This window comes from Bactrocera neohumeralis, chromosome 6 (genome assembly GCF_024586455.1).
Source record: "Bactrocera neohumeralis isolate Rockhampton chromosome 6, APGP_CSIRO_Bneo_wtdbg2-racon-allhic-juicebox.fasta_v2, whole genome shotgun sequence".
In the NCBI taxonomy this organism is placed as follows: Eukaryota; Metazoa; Arthropoda; class Insecta; order Diptera; family Tephritidae; genus Bactrocera; species Bactrocera neohumeralis.
This window is the reverse complement of record NC_065923.1, coordinates 63,671,210-63,692,302: the sequence shown is the minus strand read 5'-3', so window position 1 is coordinate 63,692,302 and position 21,093 is coordinate 63,671,210. Positions and strand designations below refer to the sequence as shown.

Here is a 21,093-nt window from a genome sequence, read left to right as displayed (position 1 = left end):
ATTGAAAAAAAAACGAATTTAATGATGCTTTCTCAATGTCTGTTTAGCAGCATATCTGTCTAGTTAATAGAGTTGTTCGCTTAATAGATTGTACTTAATAAACATTAACAAATTGTGGGACCGGCCAAATCGCATGGGTAGAGAGCATCCATTTAATAGAGCGTTCACTGTATTTTTTAATTATCCTATATTCTAAGTTGGTTCCAACTGGACACAGTGTGCTAAATTTTACTAAAATCGGTTCAGTAGTTTAGGATTCTTTTGCATTGCGTTTCCAAACAACGTGAGACGTACTTTTTATATATAAAGATGAGTAAAGGTTTACATTTCAAATGTCTGTATAACTTTACTTTTGGTATGCTCATAAAGCTATTCTCTTTGGAAATGGCAAAGTTAAACTAACGTGGATTTTGTACAAACTTTATAGAAATGTTTTTGAATTTTTTTTATTTTTCTCCAGTAAGTGCAATAAATACAGTCTGTTAAGTGCAGCATAATTTTCAAATTTACTTTTTATTTTGAAAAGAGTGAGCACAATAAGCACCCAATAGTGCTAATTACTTATCTACAATAACAGTGGTGATTTTGAAAACTTAGAGTGAAACTACACTGAATTCTACTTTATTATTATAGAGTTTAATTTTTTAAGAATAAATTTATTTGATTTATAAAGCTTTGTAGTGCCTTGTGAGAACGTGTGTATGTTGAATTATTTCAGAGAGGAAGTAATATTTTTATTTCTCCAATCACCAATCAGCAAAACAGTATTAATTTGAATTCCAAGCATTACGTTAGGTGGAAACAAAAATGGTTTACAGTAATCACTTTGTCAGTATTAAAGTACATATATGTATGTATGTCTTCAGTGTCGAGTACTAAGTGCTCTCTCGCATAAATAGCCCTTAAATTAATTCCTTAAACTCAGCTCAGTTTCAATAAAGCCAACTTGACCGCAGATCACTTTTCCTTTCAATCGAATTTTGTTTTTCCTCATCCACAACTTCAACAAATGTACATAAATATTATTTTTTTGACATTTTTCTATGTATTCTTATAGGTTGTGACAAAAAGCGCAAAATATTTAATTATTCACCAATATTTATTTTGTCGCCTTCCAAGTTATTCCCACTGAATGTAATACACTTATGCCAACGATTTTGTCAGTCCTCGAAACACTTTTCATAAGCACTTTTTTGATGGCTCAACTCTTTCTGCAAATTTTGTTTTATCTCTTCGATCGTTCCACGGAGCGACAGTTTTTGACAGTTTGGGAAACAAGAAAAAATCACACGGAGAAAAATATGGTGAATACAGTTGGTTCAGCGATGGTTTTAGTTACGTTTTTGACTTTAAATTCGGTCACAATCGGGACTCGATGCGATGCATGCATTATCATCTAGTTCTTGCACAAATCCGGGCCTTTTCAACGGATGTTCTTATGCAAAAATCTCAATACGGTCAAATAAAGCTCCTTATTGACCGTCTGTCCATCCGGAACAAATTCATAATGCACCAAACCACGAATATTGATTTTTGAGCAGCTAAGGCGTGGTTTTTTGGTTTTGGCTAATTTTTTTCTCTTCATTCCGATGATTGTTGATTGTCTCATCGTCAGTTATAATGTTCTCCACAAATAAGTGGTTTGTGTCTAGAGAGATCTGTTTATGCTACTCTTTTTGAAAATAATTAATCTTTATCGCAACGAGTGGAGCAAGAACGCGTTTTATAACCAAAATATCTAACAAAGTTCTCTTGTTATCTCCCTACCGATTTTCAAGCACCATATCCTTAACTTTTTTAATATTTGCATCAGTTGAAGAGGTCGAAGGTCTTTCAGAACGAGGCATGTCTTCAGCAATCTTTCGTACATCTTTGTATTCTTTCGTATCACTAGTAGATTTGCATTTTGGATAAAACTGTAAGCCTTTTCCAACATTCGTAACGATTCTGCAAAATAAATTTGATTAGAAATACAAATTTTGAGAGAAATTCTTTGTTCGATATTTTTATCCATTGTAAATATCGCAGCGCACTACTGTTGTGTAAAGACTTAAGAAGCTGCTGTAAACAAACTGGTTGATAGATAGCGCTCTTATTCGTATAATAAAAAAGAAAAGTTCTACCAACTTAGAAAACTACACCTTTTTGGAATATAATTTACCTGTGGAATTTAAATTACGATTTTCTAATTTTTCGTCTCAATTGCCATGACAGTAACATATTAGTATCAGCTTTATTTCGAATAGCTGGAATGGCTTAACCATTCAATTTTAATTTTTGACTGCAATTAGTCGTTTAATAAAAAATGAGACGCTATAAAGTGTATATCTTATTGATCAATGTGACAAGCTGTGTCGATTTTGTAATGTCTGTTTGTCTATCCGTTGCACTCGTCCTTCTTTCCACAAAAAGCTGCTTATTTGTCATAACCGCCGATATCGGACAATAATATAGCCACCATACAATCTGACTGATCAATATCAAGTTTTTGTACAGAAAACATTTTATTCATTAAAATATCGTTTCGAAATTTGGCATGGATATATATCCTTAGCAAAGGTATGATCAGAGCATAAATTGTTCAAATCGGCCCTTTATAGCATATAGCTGCTGTAGAAACTGATTGGTCCAAATCATGTCCTTATATGGAAAATCTTTTTGTTTGACAAATTATATTCATAAAATCATGGTCATATTATTTTCTAAAGAAATTCTAAGAACTCAGAAAAATTTGTTACAATCGGCTCTTTACGCATTCAAGTGATTACTGGCCGAGATTGCAAACATCTGTTATGTCGATTTGTAGCAGTCTAAGCCACTAAAAGAAATAAGTTGAAAAAACTTTCGAAAACATTTCCTTGAACTAACAATTGTTCAAAATAAAGTAATATTTTTACATATTTTCTATAAGAACCATTTTTTTCCTCCTTTTCTTCTTCTCTCTCTAAAATTATTTGCTCAATTCTGCCACATCTACTTTGCATTGCATTGTTTTTCACAATACTACTTAATTTTTTCGCGCTTTTTTTCGACGCTTCTTAACCAGCATCACTCATCGGCAAATTAACAAGTCAAGGTCGTTTTGGCTCACAAACGCCGCGGCTGCGATTGCAATGACTAGTGTGTAGTGTGTGGCTTGCAACGATATTATTTAGCTGCGATTTGCGAGTCTACATTAAATGTTATGCAAATTATACTAGAAGCAAGCGAGAATGCGCACAAGCAACCAAATGAATGCTGGCATATACATATGTATGAAAATATATAAGTTAGTTTATAAGCATATAGTATATGTATGTGTGCAGAACACTTGCGGATGCATTCAAATGTAAACAAGAATGAGCACACATATGAGAGAACAATCGCAGTTGCATAAATGCTTCAAATCAAATATGTGAATGTATGTGTGTGCGTTTATCAGTACAGCTAACTACATATGTAACGCCATATCTGTTCTGCTATTTTGTTGTTGCTTTTTTGTGATTTTATTTTTTTGTAAATGCATGCAGTTGAGAAGATGCCACCTCAGCCATTGTGTGGCATATGATTGCGAGCCGTTGACGCTGGCAGCCTTGACGCGTTTGTGTTTGTGTGCCTAGAGTCGTGTGCGAGTGCGGCAGCGTTGAAAAGTCAAGCAAAATGTGAAAAAAGTTAAAGCAAAACAACTCATTACTATTGTACAGCAACAACGTGCCGCAAAAAAAGTGTGAAAGCTATTTTTTGCTATGCAATTTTTTCAGTATTCTTCTTCTTCGTTTTTGGGTGCTAAGTTAAACGCTCCACCAGCTGTTGCAAACACCTGTTTTTGTTTAACAAGTGCCAAGCGGATGGCAAGAGTGGGCTTTGGCTTGCCTTTGCACGCCTGGCATTCTAGCTATGCATATACAAACTTGAACACTAAAAAAAATTACAAAATACATATACGGGCACACACATAATCACAAGCCCCTGTATGTTTATGTGTAGAAGTAGCTTTTGCGCAAGCGCAGCATTAAATAATAGAATAAGAAGCAATTCTACTCTTGCAACATCTTATTTTGGAGCCGCACTGCTTTAGTTAGAACTGTAATTTAGCAGATTTCAAAAACAAAAAAAAAAACAAGAACAACAGAAGTCGAAAAAATATTGTAAACAATGCAAACATTTATTCTACCGCACATGGCCAAAACGAGTAAGACGGATTGAAGCTTGTAAATGAAGAACAGTGGGCGCTTGTTTACCAATTTGTGGATTAAAACTATTAAATGTCAGAATGTAGAGAATATTCAACACCCTATACTAAAAACCAAATATTAATTACTAATTATCTATTTCTAAATACTAAACCCTAAATACTAAATACCAAGTACTAAATACCAAATACTAAATACTAAATACTAAATACTAAATACTAAATACTAAATACTAAATACTAAATACTAAATACTAAATACTAAATACTAAATACTAAATACTAAATACTAAATACTAAATACTAAATACTAAATACTAAATACTAAATACTAAATACTAAAATACTAAATAAATACTAAATACTAAATACTAAATACTAAATACAAATACTAAATACTAAATACTAAATACTAAATACTAAATACTAAATACTAATACTAAATACTAAATACTAAATACTAAATACTAAATACTAAATACTAAATACTAAATACTAAATACTAAATACTAAATACTAAATACTAAATACTAAATACTAAATACTAAATACCAAATACTAAATACTAAATACTAAATACTAAATACTAAATACTAAATACTAAATACTAAATACTAAATACTAAATACTAAATACTAAATACTAAATACTAAATACTAAATACTAAATACTAAATACTAAATACTAAATACTAAATACTAAATACTAAACACTAAATACTAACTACTAAATACTAAATACTAAATACTAAATACTAAATACTAAATACTAAATACTAAATACTAAATACTAAATACTAAATACTAAATACTAAATACTAAATACTAAATACTAAATACTAAATACTAAATACTAAATACTAAATACTAAATACTAAATACTAAATACTAAATACTAAATACTAAATACTAAATACTAAATACTAAATACTAAATACTAAATACTAAATACTAAATACTAAATACTAAATACTAAATACTAAATACTAAATACTAAATACTAAATACTAAATACTAAATACTAAATACTAAATACTAAATACTAAATACTAAATACTAAATACTAAATACTAAATACTAAATACTAAATACTAAATACTAAATACTAAATACTAAATACTAAATACTAAATACTAAATACTAAATACTAAATACTAAATACTAAATACTAAATACTAAATACTAAATACTAAATACTAAATACTAAATACTAAATACTAAATACTAAATACTAAATACTAAATACTAAATACTATATACTATATATTAAATACTAAATACTAAATACTAAATACTAAATACTAAATACTAAATACTAAATACTAAATACTAAATACTAAATACTAAATACTAAATACTAAATACTAAATACTAAATACTAAATACTAAATACTAAATACTAAATACTAAATACTAAATACTAAATACTAAATACTAAATACTAAATACTAAATACTAAATACTAAATACTAAATACTAAATACTAAATACTAAATACTAAATACTAAATACTAAATACTAAATACTAAATACTATATACTAAATACTAAATACTAAATACTAAATACTAAATACTAAATACTAAATACTAAATACTAAATACTAAATACTAAATACTAAATACTAAATACTAAATACTAAATACTAAATACTAAATACTAAATACTAAATACTAAATACTAAATAATAAATACCATTACTAAGTACTAAATACCAAAAACCAAATACTAAATAATAAATACCATTACTAAAGAGAGAGGTGCAGAATTTGGCATTTAGACCAAATTCTAAATATTAATACTAAGTTCTAAATACTAAAAATTGCTTCATTGCTAAGTATTTATTTACAAATACTAAATACTAAAGGAAACTTAATTACTAATTACTTATTTCCAAATACTAAATGCTAAATACAAATTACTAAGCATTAAATATTAAACACCACTTAACTACTAATTACTTATTTTAAAATGTTAATTACAACATACTAAATCATAATTACTAAGTACTAAATAATAACTCCTAATACTAAATACCAAATAATTATTACACTAAAAAGTAATCACAAAATATTTAAGCACGCATTCTTATAATTCCTAATCATTACTATCAATTACTTATGACGACGTACTAAATACCAAATTTAATTTAAATTTAAACTAAGAACTTCTCCACTGTTCAAATACCTCATTTAATGCAAGTTCCTATATATTCACAATTTTGGATCCCTCTACTAATATGAGCACTTGATGTGGGTGCAGCACTTCGCTTGGGGCATATTAAATTGTTGTTCTGATTGTACTAAATATTTATTTGCCATTTTTGGCCCAACTCTTTTGACAATTGTAGCTTCTTCGGCAAGTTTACAAGCATAGCAGTTTTGTTGTTGTAAAGTCTTCTTTAGTTTATTTTTCTTGCTGCTGCAATTGCATCTGCTAGTCTTTTATAACGCTTAGTTAGCGACTTTTTCCACAATTTTATTGAATCAAGAGTAGCTGGGTGCAGCCTCAGTCAGCTTGTAGGTAACTGTATGAAGACCACGATAGTCACATTTGCTGAAACTGGCTAGCAGCAGTGGCTGACAATAATAATGTACTTGTTGCTATTCGTAACGACTGCTGGGTTCTAAAGATGGGTTTATTTCTTTATTATTTATATTTTTGTTACCATGCAGTTGATTTGTCAGTGCTGTTAATCTACTTGAGGGTAGACTATAAATAAAATAGCAGCAAAATAATTTGAAATTCATCGCTTTTATTATTGTTGTTTTTTCTATTAAACGGCCATTACCGTAATCCATATATTACTTTAAACTTGTATGACCCTTTCTGATGTAAATTGGCAGACTTAGTTGCCTTGTATATCTCGTTTGTTCTACAAGTAGTGAGGTCGGTAGATACTTGTTAAATAAATATGCAATTTTCTGCTATTATTTGATGAGTTTGCAGAGCAACATTCACCAACGCGGATGCTTTGCAGCTTAAACGCTGTCAAGTATTTAAATGTGCACTTATAAATATAGATTATAATGGGTAATGGCAGAAATTTCTTGCAAAGCAGTACAGTCGTTTGAAGCTTTGATATTAATTAGAATTAATGTAAGTACATTTGCATTTATCATTATTAATTAACACTTTGCGCTTCTGCATTTTTGCATTTAAAATATTTTTAAGATAACCCCAGCTTAATAGCGATGATTTAATTTAAATGTCTCGCGAAACCGTCCCTTAAAGATAGAAAAGTTGAAATATTAACTATTATACACTGAAGATTCTTGACTTGTAGGTGTGCCTTTCGAAGAGCGCCACGCCTCTAACATTTTTTTAATGTCGGAAAATAATTAGTACTTATTCGAACTAAGGCGCATCAAATTCCAGTTCAGAAAGTCAATAAGCTGCAACTTTACACTTGCCTTTACATGATTCTAGAATACAGCACTTATTCAGCTGGGGAATAAGTTAGCTGAATAATGCGCAAATTGCTATGAGAATGCCATTCAGCTATTATTCTCTTGAGCTAAATAAATTCTAAAGTTAAAAGCCTGAAGAGTTCCAGGTTTATTTTAATAAGAAATTAAAATATTTTTCTGCCAGGTTTCCATTGAGATACTAATGACTGAAGCTTAAAAAAATCTTGATTTGTTGATATGCCCCTTCGACAGTGTATTAGCTGAAATGAAATCGAATCCAATTGTCTTTTCAGAAATTTTTAATTCCACCATTAATTCAACATGAGTAAAATATAGCTGAATAAGGCGTTTAGTACTGCTATTCAGCAAACCTTTTTTTAATTTTAAAACCTGAATGGTTTCAAATTAAAGTTTCTTCATAAAGTGTTTTCCTTCCAGTGTTCTAATAAAAGTTAAACTGTTGCATCTTAGAGAAAAGCCACTACTTTGCAACTCCATACTCCGGTTTTCACGATTTTTGTTTTCATCATTAATGCAGCTGAGTATAAAGTAGCTGAATAAAGCGCTGAATGCGATCAGGTAGCTAATAAAATCAGATTTTCTATAGCTAGACAAATTCTTAAATTATAGGTTCCAGTTTCACGATGTTTTTATGAGAACGTTTTCCGTCAGAGTGCTATTATGTAAAAGCTAAAACGGTAGTAACAAACGAAGAAATTGAGATCCCTTGGTAAACTCGGAAATTTTTCGAAACAATATATGCACATATAATCAGATAATATTCTATTTTGGTTGAAAGCTAAAAACAGGAAAATCCAGCGGATCTAATTATATTAGGTTCCTGAAGTTTACTAGCCAAATAAGCCGTGCGTGGTGCGAATTTCTGCTTAAATAGAAAAAAAGAGGAAAGTAGCGTATCGAAGTGCTTACTTTATGAAAACTGATGTTTCTACAAAGAACTCTCGTTGAAATAAGCTAAGTCTAGGTGTACAGTTTTTTAATAGATTGGTGCTGTCCGCTTCATTAAAATCAAATATGGGAAGCAATAAAAAATATTTTTCACGCAAACATTTTAAGATACTTTCTAACAAAGTAAAGTCTAAATTTAACAAATCACCATGAAATAATTATATCCATTCGATGTAATTTTCTTTCTATATTAGACTGATAATAACGTTTTGGATGGTTATTTCGCTACATAACCTAACTTTCAAGAATAATCCTACTTTTTATATATTTTCTGCAGCAAATCTAAATTTTTCTACAAAACTAAATTGTTTTTAGGGAGAAGTATTAACTTTGTATTAAAGGCTTTTATATTAGTAAGCAATTTTTTATATTAGCAAGCTTGCGGGATATTAAAAAACTCTTCAATTTTCTATTTAAAAGTTAGATTTTAGTACCTAGGTTCATGATTATTATCACCAAATGTCTATAGTTCCTTGTCTCAGTTTTTATATTCTCCGAAAAAATACTTAAAAAGTGTTAGCTTAAAACATAGTTCCAAATTAAACACAATTTTACCGTTATGTCTGCAGATTACCTAAACTGAACTTTGACCTATATCTATTTATACTATTAACTAAGCTCACAGTAGTAAACTTTAAAACAATAAAAACACTTTTTCAATATTTACAGATTTTTTCAACTACAAAAGCAACAACTCATAACATAACAAAATGATGAATCAGGATAATCCTTATGCGGTAAGTGCGCACACCTTATTTTTCACAATACTGTGTTACTAAAAATGTATATACACACATACTTAAATATTAATAAAGTGACTTGCTACACAAATTCCTCACAAAAGTAAAAAAAAAAAAAATTAATTAAAGTAAAACAGAAAAATCCAAACATTTATAAAAAACGTAAACAGCTTTCAATTTCACTGGAATTCACAATGTAAGACAGCGTCAAAAAAATTTCAGTGAACAAAGATCACACAAGCAAAAAATAATAATTGCAGTAAGCCACACGTCAAAAAGGCCAACCAGCAAGTAAGGCAGGGTTAGCAGCGCACTAAACACAAATGTACCTCGAAATATTGCGGTCAATCATGCGCATAACTGTAATGTCGCTTAAAATGTGTCGCCATATAAATAAATGTACATAAATTCCCATACGAAAAAGCTGGTGTTAATATGTATGTGCATCTGTATATGTGTGGTGGTTAACGGTCACACATTTTTGGTGGTCTCCATATTCAGGTGCCGGCTACCTCCCAGGCTGAACGACATTTATTTGTTAAATTTTTACGAGCGCACACAAATCGTCCGCGGCGTTCGGCGCTGACAAATGATAAAAATTAAAAGCCCTCCCTGAACAAAAAAAAAAACAACAACAAAAACGACCAAACACTTATTGAGCTAGTTTAAGCACACTTATAAGCTTGTGTGTGTGTGTGTGAGCATTAACACTAGCTTTTGGTTAACCAAAAGTGCTCATGCAAATATACATATATTTGTGTATATATGTATGTATGTCTAGAAGTGTGTATAAAAATCGGCAATAAAACTTCATATACGCTACTAACAACAACAACGACGCCAGAAGTCGTAAAACACAAAATTTATTGTGAACACGTTGCGGTTTGAAAAAATTTTTCGGTCATAAAAATATTATTTCATATACTCCGCTTATGTGTGAGAGTGTGTGCGTGTGTAGTCGTGGTTTATGTGACTAAATGAGATTAAAATTTTAAATGAGATCACAAGATGCTGATAATAAATGTAATAGTGATAAGCGTGCTTTTGAAAAATGTAAAGCAATGGCGCCGTGCATGTCTTCATTTGGGAGGGTTTGCTGCTCTAGTAATTCTGAATAAAGCTCAAATCTTTTTAAGCGATTTAGAATGAGCTTTTGTGCCTCTTCTCTCTTTCTTATGGAAGTTTTTGGTAAATGCAGGATTTCTTATTTTTGATATCTGCTGTTATTTTTAACATATTTCTGTGCACTAAAAGGCTCTTAGTCTTATCACCACCTGACGACGTTCTATTACAAAATTATAATTCTTTAATAAATATTTAAAAAATTAACGTGTACTATTTTTGTATTCAATAAAATATTGTTCTCAAATTTTACAGCAAATCAAAAGCATTAATAGAGCTCGTATTGCGTTTTCTTTTGACTCAACTGTTTTATGAGGAATTTTGTACACACAAACATATATGCGAGTTTTTATAACGCTCGAACTTCGCTGAAAGAACTTAGTTAGAAGATGATTTCCTAGGAATTTAGCAATGTCTTTCTTTCGGTGAAAGTGTCTCAGTTTTCGAGATATCAATCTGCAATTTCGCACAAGTGTTTTCTCTAAAAAAGCTGTTCATTTGTTGAAACCGATGATATTGTACTACTATAGCTTTTAGCTGTCATACAAACTGACCGATCAAACTCAAGTCGATGTATGAAAAACTTTCTAATTCGATCAAGGCATCTACACAAAATTTGGCAGGTATTTTTATACAAAGCACTGCTCTGATATTCGATGAAATTGTTGCTATAAAGCTACTATACAAACCGAAGAACCAAACACCAACCCTTGTATAGAAAACTTTTGTGAGATTTGACCAAGAGCATCGCCACCAACATCTGAACATATTATTCAGATCGAAGTACTATAGCATGACAGCTATGTCATATAAAGAACCTTCTATACCATTTATGCTATAAAAAATACACCGATGAAGGGCATTATAGCACAGCTTCGGTGCGTACAGAAGTTAACGTTTTGTTTTCTTTTTTTCTATGAATTTCTTTTACTGCCAAAAGTACCAACTTCCTTCCGAGTTTAATTTAATCACTAATAATCACATAATAAACAAACGCCAGAAGACCAAACTATGGATACATCTATTAAAATATGAAATTATGTAAATAAAACAATTCAGTCATATTTCATGTTGAAAAGAACAAGCTGCTGACAAGCACAACATAAAAATACTAATACCAGAAATTGTCAAAAACAAAGGTAAATATGCCAGCCAAATACTTCCTTATTACTCACACGTCAACACTAAGCTGTCACTCAGCCAATGTTCGTACAATAAACGACACTGTTTTTGCCTACACCCCTTTGGCAGAGCGAGTGCTCGACTATTTGACTTTGATTTGATTACCACAGACAAAGCGCACATTTCAAACAAAATATGAGTGCTACAAGGCGCAGGCGCATATGACATGCGCGCAGTGATGCGCTCATTAAACGGCAATATTTACATACGAGTATAAATAAATTCACATAATAGCAGCGGCGGCAGAGGCGACGGCAGCAGGGACAGAAAGTAGAACTCGTTCTTAATGACACTCCAGCGACGAGCGTTTGACTTGGCACTGACTCTGTAGCCGCCGCTGCCGCTGTCTCTACCGCTTCTGCTGCTCTTAATGATGTGTGATGTCATGCCGCACGGGCTGCTCTGGCTACTGCTTGGCGTTTGCTGCTCATGTGCTGATAGGAAATCAATAAGGAATCAATAATTCTTTTAGTATAATCTACATAAGTAGAATTTAGCATTAAGCATTTAATAAGCGTTCGTATTTAAACAGTTTTGTAAAATCGTAATTAAGTTGAAGTGGTTTATTAATTATGAAATTTTATTTGTTTCTCGCTTTTGTCGTGTTTTAACTCGTGTATGCTAAGCTGTGCTCCGGTCGTAATGCGCGTAAAGGTGTTAGATGTTAGGCAAAACGTTTGGGTTGGGATTAGTGCGGCTAGTCGGTTACGACTGTTTGAAGGTCAGTGAGATGCTCACGATGGATGATTTATAAGTAACTTTTATTGAATACGAAGCTGCTTAGTTGACTGAAAGTCAACAAATGAGTGGCAGCGATGATCAGTTATTTTAATACTTAATTACCTATACTAGAGTGGAAAAATGTTGACACAAAGCGATGCGTAGTAAGTGATGGTGGTGAGTGATGTTTTTTACGTTTTCGTAATCACCTGTTTTATACAACTATTGAGTTCGTGGTTTTCGCTGATCAAAAGGCTACTTCATTATAGAACAAACTACTTAGGAATGGATGTTTTACATAGAACAGAGACCGAGCCGTCAAGCCATTTTGTGGTATGAGCTGTCCTTTTTTCTACAAAATAACCGTTTCAGTTATATACGATTTTTTCTTAAACATATATAGTATATTTATCAATGGCTTTCACTGATGAGGACAGTATTGACATAACTACTTTATATTGATATCGAGTATAGTCATTTCCGAGGACTTAAGCGGAAGCCTTGGCCAAACAATCTAAAGTCATATGGAAGCTAAAGAACGTTTGGTGTTATTATTGTCTTAGAGACAAAAAATACCCAAATTTTGTGATTGTTTGCCGAGTTGATACCCTTATATATTTTCCCGTAGTTCCAGGGCCTCATAATTCCCTGCTCATGCCGGTTATGAAAACTCAAGTATCGTGTTGTTTGAATTTGATACCTTTTCTGAATCTTTTCAGATTCCTGAAAATATTTATATTTGTTTCCTGAAAAATATTACTCTAAACTATCTAAGAGTCTAGAGACCAAGTAGGTTACACAGACTTCATTGATGCTTCCAGTGTTCAATTCTAACACACATACTCTCTCCAGCAACAAAACTTCACAGTTCAAAGCTCTCGCCTTTGCAGCCACCCAGTTTGACTCTTTTTCTTAAAAACATCATTAACTAATTTGTATGCTTTAATTGGAAATTAAAGCAGTTGCTTTGAAAATTTGACAATGTTAGAAAATTAAACGTCACCAAAACCACATTGAAGGCAAACGGACGGCCGTTAAGTCTGACGCTGATGACGAACAAATCGTACAAATGGTCACACAAAGTGCCCATAAACGCCAAGACCAAAGCGCAAAGTGGCGCAAAAGTGCGAACTTACATATGCAAATACAAATCTAGATCAGTTGCCGAGCTTAGCAAGTTTGTATTAAATTAAATAATAATAAACTAGAGCATTAGCATTAGAATGAGTTTAAGGTGGTGTTAGACTATGCTTGGTTAGTTGTTGAAAATTGCAGCTTGAAGAGAATAAAATTGTCAAAGTTTAGCTTACTTAATATGTGTTTAATTCAAGTTTATTATTTTATTCAATTGCTGTTTCAATTTCTTCTTTTAAACACTAAAAAATTTACCGTTTATAAGAAGAGCGCCTTTGCAATAATCGATATTTGAATGCTAGTTTAAATTATTAGATAAGCTGATGAGGAAAAATATATAATATAAAGCTATAAATCTTAAATAAATGTTAGCATACTCTTCTTTACAGAAGATAAAGGGGGTTTAAACTCCATTTTAAAAACTTTTATAAGTACTGAAACACTTTTTTGCTTTGCAATAAATTAATTTTTAAGCCGAATTTAACATTGTAATTAATAATACGATCAAAATATATATCTTATGAGTATGAAATAAATGTTGCTTAACTCTTCAATATAAAATAATTGAAAGCTTTAAACGGCAATGAAAATTAGTTCAAATAAAATTCCAAGATTTTATGAGCACCTTCAATAATGTCAATATTTTGATTCCAGAAGCTCAGGTAAGGCGGGTTGGGCATACAAAATTCAAAAACTGTTAGATGATATGAGATAGTTTCACAGAATTGTTACATCTGACTCCACATATATTTAAAGGCATCAGTTTTGTGGGAGTTTAAAGCGTTTAACTTGTTAGATAAAAAATTTCAAAATATACACATATATTTTCTAGCTCAGAAATTGAAAAATAAAGTCTGCTAAATTCTCTCTTTAGGAAAAGTCCGAGCTTTGTAAAGAACTGAAACATATTTTGTTGGTCTGTGTAGACACCCAAGTCACTATTTCGGGATCTAATCGGGTTTTGACTAATGAATTGCTAATTTCTAAAATCGGTGATTTCGCGAAATTTTCATGGACCACTTGACGTTGTTTTACCTTTATTTTAGCTAGTTTTACAATGTTGTGTTACTAACTGCACATCTGCGTAGGGATCTAACTAAATTATAGAAGTATAATTTTCGGCCGAGTTTTAGAGCTTAGTTAGCCTTATTTTAATATGTATATTATAGCTCTGAACCTAGAAAAATCGTCGATTAATTCTACTTTAAACCTAAAACTTTAAGTTTTTATAGAAATGTTTTTTGAGACCATTCGATGGCATAGTGATAGCTTAATATAATCAAAATTTCGATTCAATAATTATAGTATAAAACCTACATCTGATATTTTGTTCAATTTGTTTTTTGGAAAGATGAAATTGCTAACTATTTTTCTAAACCTTAAATAAATTTTTGGTAAATCTTATGTACCTGTGTATTCTGAGTCAAGAACTTAAGAAAGGTAAACAAAGAATTTAAATAAAAAAAATGTATCCAAAAGTATTTTTTGTTCTCAAAACAACAAAAAAATATTTAAGCACAACAACTCAACCTTTTATTGCTGCTCACGCCAACTGCTAACAGCATACTAAATGTCAATATTTGAATATAAATTTCGTTAATTCGTGTATTTTGTGTGTCTAAGCTGATTTTGTGGTGTAGTCGGGCACATTAAATTTGAGACACAATTTCTTGTTGATATTTGAGAATTTTCGCTTTATGACACACATATCGACTTACCAAAGAAGCAACTATTTTTTTTTAAATATACATATATGTTTGCCGCTTGCCTGTTGTGATACATAAAAGTGGAAGTTAATTAGATGATTATATTGTTGATTTAAAAAGATTGCATTAAATTTTATGACATTTTAGAGACGCAAGCGCAGCAAAAGGCATATAAAAAAAAAATCGTTCAAACTGCAGCGCAGCGCTACCAGCTTGCTCTACTGCTGCGCTCATACTTAACATATATGGTCTTTTATTATTTTCAGCGCTAATTTTTATTGCTATATTTTTGAAAGACAGCTAATTTTAGCTATCAATAAATTTTAATTTATTCCTGTTTCACTTAAATATTTTTATTTTTTATCCGTTTTTTGTTTTGTTTTGCCCGCCAGTTCGCTTGAGGTGCTCCACTTGTCGCACAGTGCTGCCATACGCAAATGAGCAATATTTTTTCAAATCAAGAACAATGCGGTTAATTTTTGCCGCTCATAAATATCACTGCACATACACGCAAACAGTTATGGCTATAACCGCATTGCCCTGAGCTAGGCGCTCTTTTATGTACGTGTGTGCGCGTGTTAGGTTTATTTGTGTGTCCGCGCATATTTGCTAATTAAAATGCTGGTGCTACACATTAAATTAAATTTATAGCCGCAGATGCTGTGCGGTTTTAGTTAAATGAACTAAAATGACAGGTTAGTTATAAAATCACTTGATTTGTTAGCCAAAGTGGAACGAAACATATATCGTTTTAAGATCTGTTATTTAATGTTAGTGAGCACATAACAGTACATGCTTGAGTGTATGTGTAAACGGTTCGGTTTAGTTAATCTCAGATTAGATGTATGCAAATCCTATTAATTATTTACATTTTTTAGTCTGTTGTCTCAATTTATGACTGCTGTTGAAGTTAAGGAACAAATAAAAAAGTAACTAAACTTACCAAAATACGAAAAAATAGTGTAATAGAAATTAAAAAAAAAAAATATTTTTTTATTTTTGGGTTGTAGGTATTTATAAAGCGTTAAAACTTTAAATAAAGTAAATTTTTCACAAAGTAAAAATAATTTACATATAAAATAGCTAAAGAAATAAACAAATTTTTAAATAAAAAAATATTAAAAAAGTTAAATCCAGTAAATACCCAAAAAAAATTAAAATTTACAAATAAATTGAAAATATATTTATAAAATATTTTTTTTTTTAATTTTTGGATTTATGTTAATTACTAAGCGCTAAGTAAACTAAATAGAGTAAATACATCAAGAAATTAAAAATATTATATAAAATATATAAGAAAATGTATACAAATAAAAAAAAAACTTTACTTAATTTTCTCCATTTTTTCATATTTCAGTTATTTATTAAGTGTTAAATAAAAAATATATAAGTAGAATTACAAATAACGGCAACATTATATTCTTCCTTGCTTCACATTTTAACTAACCCTACATACGTTCAACTAAACGCTTAAATTTAAATTCCTTTTTTTGTTTAAATTTTTTCTCAGTCCATATGTTTTTGTTTATATTTTTTAAACTTAATTTTCATAAACCTTAACACAACCTCAGTGCAAACTTGATTATAATTTTTAATAAAGAAAAAAATAAAAATAATTTATTAAAACCAAATTATTGTGGGTATAACAGCGACTGGAAAGAAACATTAAATATTTAACTTTTACTCATAAAAATAAATTATTAAATATTTTAACCTTGGTTAACATCAATAATTTTGTTAAATCTCCTTAAAGTTCTCGAAGTAACGTATCAAGTTTTTCCAATTTTACATAGTTAATATACGGTAAATATTCCATTTTGTGATATAATTTATATTCAAGCCTTTGATGAAATTGTTTTTCACAGATAAAGAAACATTTTTACGAAAATAGTTATTATAATGCTTCTCTAAAACGACGAGCGTTAATTCAATTAAAATGATCTATTCTAAATAACAAAATTAAATCGATTTATTTCAATATTAATTTAATATAATATTTCTATTTACTTTTGAAAGGCTAAAGAACGAAACTTTTTATAACTACATATGTACATATGTAATTCCTTTAAGGAAGGGAGTAGGGCCTTCAAGGTAAAAAAAAAGACTTTTTTGTGAATTTATTTCTCAAATCTGGATTGAGTAATTTTATTCGGACCATACCATATTATTTGTATATTATAGAGCACACTTTTGACAATCTAGGGTAATTTTTTCATGTAGAAATATTGAAGCATAAGCCGGCAACAGAGCTTCTTCCATAACGACTTGAGAAAAAAAGACTTTGCGGTGTTCACCATAATCGGCTGAAAATTATCCGAAAATAAAAAGTAAGAAAAAATTAGTTAAACTATAAGCAAGTCTTTCCCCCAACGTTCTCTGATAATTTTTTTTTGCATTCAAAAATTTTTGGCATCCCCCTAAAGTGTAAACTGTTATTTTGGAAATTTTGGCAATGTTTGCTATCATTTTCAGTTTAAGCAACCCAAAATTAGCAAGAAACTGCCCCTAACATCACAATCAAAATGACTGTAAGCTAGAGTAATCTACCCGAACCTTGTTTGGCTCGTCCACAGTAAATTTGCTAAGGATCATCACCTAATCAAATACATATTTAACGATTTTATAGAGAATATACAAAACAACATATATGGAAAGATCAACTAAGTATAAATATGTGCCATATAAACGACTTACTCGTAGAAAATGAACTTCCTCAGGTATATTATATAATAAGAAAACTCTTTGATGGTGTTCATACTTTTACCATTTCTCATTTTTCTTATTATATATATATTTTTTTTGCTTTTTATATCCTTATTCTATTATTCTTTATTGGCGTAGACACTGCTCATATGGTTATAACCGAGTTTACAACAGCGCGCCAGTCGTTTTTCCTTTTCGCTGTTTGGCGCCAATTGGAGATTGCAACCATAGCCAGGTCCTCCTTCACCTGTTTTCCACCCAAAAGGAAATACCATAGACCATAAAGTATATGTATATGTATATAAATTATTAGCTGAGTGGATTAACCATACAAAAGCGAACCAGTCCGGCTTTTGAGATATCGATCTGAAAATGTGTACCTTTTCCATTTTCAACAAAGAACTGCTCGTTTATCGATATCGGCCTACTGTAGCGTATAGCTGCCATAAAAACTGAACTATCGAAATCAAGTGTATCTATGGAGAACTTTTTAATTTGGTGAGTTATTTTCACGAAATTTTGCGTGGATCTTTGTTCAAAGCGATGGTGTAGTTTCCGAAAAAATTGCCCACAGCAAGTCACTATAACATACAGCTGCCATACAATAGACCAATCAAAGTTCTTCTAAGGAATATTTTGTGTTTGTGAAGAGTACTATAGCTTTGTTGCACCCGAAGTTAATGTTTTTTTAATTGATTTTGACTGATTTTTTATTTGAATTCATTGTTAAAGGGAAAATATTAAGTGAGAGTGAATAACTTGGCAAATATAAAAGTGTTTATAAAAGACTTAAGAAACGAACTCGATGACTAGTACATATTTAAATTTTTTTTTTCAGCTTTTCTTTTTAAATGCGTAATTTTATATTTAAATACTCTTGTAAATAACAGTTTCTTTTATCTCAACGATTGTTCAAGAAAATTAAAAAAAAATTAAAAAAAGCTTCACTTATCATTAATGACTTTTAAAATAGTTAAAGCAATGATATACAAGTATGCATACAAAGCGAAAAGTGAGAAGTTCCTATAATGAATGCGAAGAAGGTATGCAAGTGCAGAGAAATGTATTTTTCTTAAACAAAAAAAAAAAACAAATTAAAATAGAAATATATGCAAACTAAAGGCACATTTTAATTATTTTCAAACCCTTGCGGTTTATAAGATTATTCGAATTTTTTTTAATATAATATTTTTTTGAATCTAACAAGCAATAATTGCTTGAATATTCTAAATATTTAGTAAAGCTAGCTTAAAAAATAGGCACTAGAAATTATATTGCTATTGCTTCGGAGCACTATCTCGCTATATTTTTTTCTGTGCTCGTCTTCTAACATATAGAACATACAGGATTGTGACCACATCCATTTTCTTTCAAATATGCGCTCTGTCCATGAGTAACTGCACGCATAGCAAAGGCAATTGAGCACTTGTCGACAGCAGTACATCACCGTGCGCTGGAAACGGAATATCAAATTTGCCAACAAACAACAACAATAAAAGCGTAGACAACTTAGCAGACAGTTGACTAAGAAAAACGATCGCAGCAGCAAACCTCCCTTTTGGAGTTGACTAAAAAGAAGAAAATAGCAACAACAAAACTTCTACAACATATAAAATAAACGCGCACATACCAAACGCATGATCGTTGCAACAGCCATCTACGAATGCTTGTTGTTGTTGTTGTAGCAGACATGGCTGCATACATTGACGACCAACAACGAGCGCGCTGCGTACATTTCTAATTGCGAGTTAATTGCCAACATCAATTCACTACTCTAATTGAGTTATCATCCTTAACGTCGTGCAGAGCATGCGCAAACACAAACACACACATGCAGGCATATATAGGTAAGCGGCATAAAAGCTTGTGGAGTAAATGCGCATTGTAGGCGACTCCAATGTGCGCTGCAGGCACTTAAGGTCTGGATGCTGCACGGCAATCAGTGACTCTGGCTGCAGTGCGGCATAGAAGGCAGTGGCGGAGTGTAGAAACCCACTAGGGCGGTGGACAAAGCGGTGTGGCATGCCAACATGTGCTGGCTAATGTTGCATGCGAGTTTTGGATTTTTGCGTTAAGCGTTTGCGGTGGTTGACGATACTCATAGCGGCGGCAACAAATGCGCTTGTTGTTGCGCTATCGCTTTGCACATGCCATGCCAGCAGATATGCTATGCCATGCCATGCCATGCTATGTTTTTCTATGATGTGTCTCGCCACAGCTGACTGCAGCAGCCACTCAATTGGCTTAGCGTTCGCCGCCCAGTTGCGGTCGCCCGTTGTTGCAACAGTCGTTTGTTAATTGTTTGTTGCTGCTATTATTGCTGTCGTCTAACCAATATGCGTGTTGCATTTGCCTCCTCAACTCGTTTCATATTCGCTTTCTTGCTTTACGCGCCGCTGACATGCGAGCCATGCTGTCGTGTTGTTCTTGTTGTTGTTGCCTGCTCTATGTATTACTTAGCGCGGCCACGTACAACAATTTGCCGTTGCAGTCACAACAAAATAAAGTAATTACAGCATGTTTTATTTTATTTTTGTTGTTGTTGCCGTTTAAATGTTGCTTACACTAAAATGTACTTTACACATAAATAAATATTGTTTGCGGCTTTTAATTGAAAAATTGCGCGCGGCAGCCACTTTCTTTCTTTGACATGCTGCAGTGAGGCTGTGTAGTGTTTTGCGCAAATGTAATTGTATGCGTGTATATTTAGTCATGTATAGGCATGCGTGTTTGATCCCGTGCGTTTCTGCTTGCGCTTCACCCGGTTGGGAGTTTAATAGTTTGTAAGCGCGAGCATTTGTTAGCGATTAAATTAAGCATTTGTAGCCTCATAATGAGTACTAGTTTGCTGCTGGGTCATAAATTATAATATGAATTATAATATAGTAGTTTCATTTAATGGGTCATGAAAAATTGTCTTGTTTTAAAAATTTATTTTGAGAGTAAGGTAATAGGAATCATTTTCGATATTTTACTAATTTTGTTTAAAAAAAATTGTTGATTTTGATAATTTAATACACTGCCACTGAGTCAATCTGAGTAATCGCCCTTTTACAGGAGTCCTTCAACGGTAGATCCTCAAGATATCCCAGAAGAAATGGAAAAAAGCATTTTAATCTACATATAATAGTTTCCAGAAGAGTATGTGTGATTCCAGCTACACATCTAGTTTCTTGAACAATGGCGGGGTTGTAAGAACATACACAATTTTAGACTGAAAAACTGAGCACCAAGTTGT

At 31.4% G+C, this 21,093-nt stretch overlaps 1 protein-coding gene across 1 annotated transcript in view; it reads left to right on the top strand.

Moving 5' to 3' along the window:
* LOC126761663 (knirps-related protein) overlaps positions 1-21,093 on the top strand; it is an 85,757-nt gene that overhangs the window by 4,816 nt on the left and 59,848 nt on the right. Inside the window, exon 2 of the mRNA XM_050478016.1 lies at positions 9,218-9,285. Coding sequence (XP_050333973.1) covers positions 9,259-9,285 — 27 coding nt within the window. The 5' untranslated portion in view covers positions 9,218-9,258. The remainder of the gene's footprint in view (positions 1-9,217; positions 9,286-21,093) is intronic.